The 6,984-nt window shown below is 42.8% G+C and overlaps 1 protein-coding gene across 3 annotated transcripts; it reads right to left on the reverse strand.

Moving 5' to 3' along the window:
- Positions 1–798: 798 nt before the first annotated feature.
- vgll4l (vestigial like 4 like) lies at positions 799–6,665 on the reverse strand. Of its 3 annotated transcripts, none has more exons than XM_039803837.1 (6): positions 6,435–6,665; positions 4,877–4,994; positions 2,823–2,946; positions 2,466–2,715; positions 1,777–1,858; positions 799–1,627 (listed from the first exon to the last, which is right to left on the reverse strand). In XM_039803837.1, the coding sequence occupies exons 2-6, from the start codon at positions 4,941–4,943 to the stop codon at positions 1,326–1,328; spliced, it is 825 nt and encodes a 274-aa protein (XP_039659771.1). In that variant the 5' UTR covers positions 4,944–4,994; positions 6,435–6,665; the 3' UTR covers positions 799–1,325. The 3 variants fall into 3 exon arrangements, with proteins under 3 accessions (XP_039659771.1, XP_039659770.1, XP_039659769.1); XM_039803836.1 differs by having other exon boundaries at positions 6,425–6,665; XM_039803835.1 differs by lacking the exon at positions 6,435–6,665 and having other exon boundaries at positions 4,877–5,055.
- Between the last annotated feature and the right edge of the window lie 319 nt (positions 6,666–6,984).

A 6,984-nucleotide genomic window follows, 5' to 3' on the forward strand; every position in this document is an offset into this window, starting at 1 on the left:
AGATGGCTTGACTCAAATCACCCAATGACATAAGCTTTACACGTTTAATGGTTCACCTTAACTATTGTAAAGTTAAAAAAAATAAACACATTCAATTCCCCTCATTCTCCTTCCTGGTTTATATATTTCTTCCCAAAGTGTTGAACTTGTCAGAACATGTAGGTTGTTTCCCACTTCTTTAAAAATTGACCAACTCTGTCATTTCAAAGACAGAAGTTTTTTTTTTTAATGTGGCTTATTAATTCAAAGTTAGACAAGATAGGACATGTAAATAAGTAACCGAAGAGCTCGGCTGGTTCTCATGCTCAGGCCTATATTAGCCCAACCCTTCCTTCCCCTCTTCCCTCCCTCCTAACCCTTGCCAAACAGGATCTGTAGGCTCTTACAGAGTAATTTTCTCAGGAGACAGGAATGTCAGAACACAAGGCCTGGTGCCTGCTGGGACATGCACCCTACATTCCCTCAAATTTACAGGAAAAAGTCCCGAACGTGTTGCTCACACATCCAGTTAATTCCCACTCTGTGTGTGGCAAGAGCTCTCAGAGTAAATGACTTGTGTGCACCGGACGTGTTGTAGACGCACACTGACTCACAACTGAAATGATGTAGTCTGGTACACCACCCTGCCCAGGTGTCTGTCGGTTCACAACCTTCAAGATCAAAGGGAGTTTTATTCACTTTGTGACATCCTTGGCTTCTCTGTCTGAAGGAATTCTAGCAAAAATAAAAACTGTTCTTTACAGATTTGTCAGATGACAACAAAGGTATGCTTTTACAAATGACAAACACACAAAGCTATTAAGGAATATTTGAGATTGTTTATTTTTCCAAAGTCTTTAAAAAAAACAAAATCTCTCTTGTGTACAGCTGATAAGCATACTATTATACAGCAGACAGGCTAGTCATTTCAGACTGTAAGGAACCCAGGTTTTATCCGAACATAAATATAATACAATGGAAATGTGGCATTCAGACTGCAAATCGAAGGAACGACACAAAATCATAGAAATGTTAAGGATTATTTGGCTGACTTTTCAATCATCTCACAACACCGCCTACGGTACCTCAGGTATTCAGATGCTATCAACAAGCAGAGGATAGAAATGTAACAAAGCACGGACATCCCAATTATTGCTACATTCGTCGGCGTCAGCGGGCCTTAAATTCGGACACACAGAGGTTCAAAGTGACAGCGCTCCTGCATCGGTTAGCTTGCCCTCTCAACACTATAGCGCTGGCATTTCCATTGCCCCGACAAGCCGAGCTGCGCGCGGTGAAATGTTACAAGTCACAGTTTCTTTTCACATCAGAGGTCGTTTCTGCTTTTAATTGACGGACCAGCGGCTGGAAGTGGGCGATGAGCTGCTGGTGGACTCTTTGTGGGACAGGTTCAGGCTGTGGCTGTAGGTGGGGGAGTGAGTGACGCTCGGACTGCTGGGAGGTGTGGAGGAACAGGAGGAAGACTTGGATTGAATCTGCAGCCACTTGTCTCCCAAAGCCTTGGCGAAGTGGTCATCCACAGACACGCTGATGGAGAGCTGCTGGGAGCGAGCTTTCTGGTAGTTCACTCCAAGGCTCCTCTGGAAGTGCTCCTCAACCACGTGGTCGTAGCTGCGTTCGGAAATCACTGGGAGAGAAGGGATGGACAACAAAAGTCAAATACACACCTCGGTGAGTCAGGAAAAGTGAGTGGATGTCTACATTATGATGGGCGTGTTGATGATTAGGTAGTGACCGTCTGGTGGGTGAGCTCATTCGCAAGAGCGTGAGACTGACCTGATGAGGGGCTCCTTTGGACCTCGGATCTGCAGGACGGGTTTCTTGACGAGGAGACGCAAGTGATCACAGAGGGACGCATCTGGGGGGGAAAACAAGACGGGTCATTAACTGAATGATAGGACACAGCAAAATGACTTTATTTCTGCACTTATAACACAGCAACGCCTGCTTTGTGTTTCCTCTTTGTCCCACAACATTCTTACTTTTACCTAGACCTGGCTGTCTTTATCCAATCGCAACAAAATAGTGTACAGGGTTCAATTTGAAAACTAAACAATAAAAAAAAAACTGATTAAATATGAGTTTGCACATGCAAGTCTGATCACTCCCAGTGTGGTGGCATACGTATGCAGGTCAAAGACAGAGCTGTCTGTCTGGTCTTGTTGATGGATTTCCTCCCTCCATTGCTCACATTTTCTTCCTGAATCCGGCTGGATTGCATAGCTCGGACAAGCTTAGGCTTGTTTACACTCTCAGAAGAAGAATGCCTATGCAGTTGGATTCACTGACTACAGATGGGATGGGATATGTTCTACTGCTGTGGGTAGCCTGGAGCTACGCTGAGACTACAAAGGGACATACAGTACTGACACTTTTTTCATAAGTTACGACATGATAGCCGAGAAAAAAGCACATTGAACATGTGTTGTGCACACAAGTGGGACTTATTTTTTGTGGTGAATTACCTGGATTTGAGAGGGAGCAAAGCTTTTATTCTTTCCCTCTGTGCTTTCAGGGTCTTTTCTTGGTTTTTTGATGAGGGCAAGTGGTTCGTCCATGACCGGTGTGTAGTACACGTGGGTGGGCAGGGGGCTGGTGGGGCTGGGTGTTGGACTCCAGGTAGATGTGGGGCTCTGCAGCCTGTTGAACATCACTGGTGCTTGTGCAACTCTCTGGGCAGCTTTGGCGCTGCTTCTGCTCAGTACCCGCTCTCGCCTGAAACATTTATTCATCAGGAAATGACACACGATTCGCCTTTAAGGATAATGCAAATTTTTATATTAAATTACTATTGTGAACATGAATAAAGCAGTCGCACCAACCTTTCCTCCAATGTCAGACCCCGCTCGTGGCTATGCTTGCGTTTGACTGGATGCACCGTTGGGACTCGAGCCCGCTCATTTGCGATATGTCTGTGTCTGTCTTCGCTCCTGAGGTGGGGCTGACCTGAAAAACAAAATGATATGCAGAATTAGAATATGAGTCTTTAACATTGTGTTTTGGCTATGGCTTATTTGCCAGAAAGAAAACTGGGAAATCTAAGGATCATTTACTGGCACTGATGATTTTACTACTGTCTAAATGCTGTGTGGCACTCAGCGATGAGTAACTGCTTGTTTTGATCCATGACGTGGACCTGTATGACTGCTATTCGTGGGAAAACATTGTTTTTTTTGTCACCGTTAATTGTAAACTCAGTTAAGCTGTAGAACTCGATCTACCTGATCTGCAAGGGTTACAACATACGTAGCTGATTCAGTGCTAACTGTAAATGTTGTTTTCCTGCATAATGTTGGCATTCAGCCCTATCACTCAGCCAAACGGGCACAATCAACAGGCTTTGTTAGAATGGGGGTGCCACACATCTACCAGCTTTTTAGTCTTTGCGGACCCTGATTCGGGCGGCACCCATTGGTGAAAGGGTCATCAAAGTGAGCACACATGCAGACACACCAGATTTTTGACAATTACAAAGGTTGAAACACATCAAAATGCAGCCGATGATGCCATTGATGTTTTGACTAAAACAAATGCATTGTATGTTGAGGTTGCAAGTTACACCGACAAAATTATTTTCCATGTTTTTTTATAAATGCAGGTAGTCATCATTTATTTTTTAAGATTATTTTTTAGGGCATTTTTAGGCCTTTATTGACAGGACAGCTGAAGAAATGAAAGGGGAGAGAGAGAGGGGAACAACACGCAGCAAAGGGCCGCAGGTCGGAGTTGAACCGTGGCCAACTGCGTTGAGGAGTAAACCTCTATATATGGGCCCCCGCTCTACCAACTGAGCTTCCGGGCGCCCGTCACAAGCGACAGGAGTAACAGTTTTAAATCCATTTTCTCTCCTGGCTTTTGTCTCACATCAGCAAGCTCAAATGTGCAAAACCGTCATGCATACAGTCAAAACACCAAGCATTGTTTGAGAATGTGATGGCAGCACATTATCCTGGGGCCTATTGTTTGCCTATATCCTCAGTTAACACTTGAAAATCCACATGGATGTGGCAGGCTGGAGTCCCTCAAAGCTCCTTCGACTGTATTCAAATCAACTGCTGAGTGCTTTTAAAGAAGCCGCAACAACAACATCTATTGAAGTCAAACAATGAGGTGATTATGTGTTTCGAATTGAAAGACAATTTGAAAGTTGTCCACTGTATTCACACCCCAAATGCTCACTCCAATCCACATTTCCTACTGGCTGAGCACTCCCAACACCTGTGAGCTACTCATTCACACACAGTGGCATTGTGGAGGGGAGGGGGGCAGGTATAGCCACACCTATGCTGATTTTCTAATGCCTCAGGCATGGATATTTCTCCCTTGTTCGCAGAGAGAATATGCGTCCTGACCTTCTGTTTTGCTGTGTTTACTCAGATTGTATGGATACCCATGGATATCAGTTGTGAGTGTTAACACAATTTACAAAACCTTAGTTCAGTCGTGAGAACCTTCAAAGACAATAAGTATAAATAAGGATTTATTTATTCTTTAATACATTCTTTAGATTTCCTACATGAACCACCCCACTTATCTTTTCTTTATGAACAAACAAGCTATTTTGTATAAGACAAAAAAAGCATATTTCACAAAGTATATTTAAAAAGTTGAATGTTACTCTTAGTGTATATGTTCCATGTGACTGTCATCACATTGGATTCTTTATACCTGATTCTCTATATCATGCATAGAACAAAGGTAACTGCCACTGTAATGAACAAATATATCATGTGTGTTAGGTTGTGACATGACATGAAAATGAACATATAAGAAACATATGTTATACACTAAAATGGTATAGCATAACCACAGCAGAGGCAATACAAGTATTCACTCCCATAAAGCAACATAAGGGAATAAAAGAAATCAAGCTTACCTTCTAAAATGTAGACTTTGAAGCCACTGCTCATCCGGGTAATGTACTGGAAATTAGCCACAGCCATGGCTTCTTGTCTTTGTCTGAGTGAAGCCAGAACAGAGGAACACCTTGACTGCTGGAGCGTACAGAGCACAATGAGCCTCAGTTATAGATTGTATTGGAAAGGTAATGAGATGCTGGGTCTGAGCTCGGCCAGGTAAAGTATCAGGTGAGTGCAGATAGGTGCAGTGGCTTCCCTGTGACTCATTCTTTGCGTTCAGATTGGCTGCCGTCTGGGCCAATCAAAGGCCCTCATTCTTTCAGCATTGTTATTGTCCTGCAGGCGGAATGAGCTCACAGGTAGGACAGCCAGTTGCAAAGGTAGAAAGTGGAGTTGCTAAATGTCACAGTACCACAGAATCCACACTGGTTAGAGAAGCTTTTTGCTTTATTCAACACTTTATTTTGTTCAAGAATACAACTCTTTGGTTACAAATCATTTTATTCAGACAATTTTTTCCCCCGGTTTTTCCCCCCGAGCTATGAAGAAAGTGAAGTGTGCCTTTTGTTTCCCTCCATGGAATCACCACCTGTCCCCACTCCCCTCCCTCCCTCCCCCCTAATCTGCAATCTCACCTAACTGCATTTTTTCGAGCTCTTAGCCCACCGGAGCTCCAGTCATTCCACTGACCTGCCCATACACGCATGCAGCTGTACTGTGAGCCTGCCTTACCAGTAATCCAAAGGCTTTTGTTGATGGCTAGACAAAGACTCCTAAGTCCTGAAAATGCCGCTGCCATGAGAACAATCTTGCCTGAGCACACTGAGGAGTTTGGCCACACAAAGAAAGTCTTCGGAGGCTAGTTACTCACTACTGTAACATTGGTACAGCTGGAAAAATATCATTAAGAGTGTAGTGTAATTAATATGTTGATATTTGATATATGCAAACACATCAATCATATGAATATAATTTATGTGTTTGTTTGTACTAATGTGCAATGAGAATCAATCAAAAATGATCCTGGTATTGTCTGATATATAAGCCTGTAAACTAGTGATTATTGTCCTTACAGGGTGATAACAGCTGCTTAAGAAGATTGGTTCAAACATGAAAGGGGCTACACATATAAAGAGCTCGCTGTGATTACAAGCATGAAATGTGTTATGTGGAGCTCAATTTAAGATCAACAGTGCCCCCCTTAGTCATACACTGCAATTACATGCCATCAAAAGGTATAAAAAAAATAAAATTATATTTCTATGGGTAGCCTACTTCATACATAAATAGCAACGTTGTGAAGTCTGTGTACGTTATGTGCTGGCGCTACCCGAGCTGGCTATGTAGTCCGGTAAGAGAGTCGCTGCAACCTTTGGTATAGTTCAACAGATTTATTGACATCCAATTCCAGCAGGTGAATACAGTGCTTGTTGCTTGTGATAGTATGTGTTTGTATGTGGGTGTGTGGTTTTCTGTAAAGTAAAGAAATACAGAATATGTAAATATAACCTGTACACAACGAATACAAATATATACAGATTACAGATCAGTAAGCAACAACTCACTGCAGTATACCAAGGAGTAGTAGTCCAAGGAGTGACGTCCAGCAGGGAGTTTTCCACAAATGTGCTGCTTCCTATATACTAGTCTCGAAAAACACGTTTGCTCACTGACACATTCCGCGCAGAGTTAACATTTTAAAATGTGAATGCATGGAATCTGTGCGACGGCGGTTTTCTAGTTTCGTAGCATTCGTAGACCTTTTTCACGGCAGACATGTTGACATGTCATAGTAGGAAAAGCACATTTGTATTCAAAACCATTCGTGATGGCTGCATTGCACTTAGGAGAGGTCCTGGTATTGTGCATGCTGACTCACTGAAATAGCTTACTGGGACACTTGATGGAATTGAGCCATCGTTAAGGTTATGAATTTCAGCTGTGCTTTTCCTACTATGACAAGTCAAAATGTCTGCTGTGAAAAAGGTCCATTGTCCTCATGTCTGCACCATAAACAGCTAAGAATGTGCTTCTCCTGTTTTTTTGCTACACCTCCATACTAACAGTGCAACGAAAAGTAACTTCCACTTTGTAGTTTGAATAGCCCTAAAAAAGATGTTATTCA

This window comes from Perca fluviatilis, chromosome 6, assembly GCF_010015445.1.
Source record: "Perca fluviatilis chromosome 6, GENO_Pfluv_1.0, whole genome shotgun sequence".
NCBI classification, from domain to species: Eukaryota; Metazoa; Chordata; class Actinopteri; order Perciformes; family Percidae; genus Perca; species Perca fluviatilis.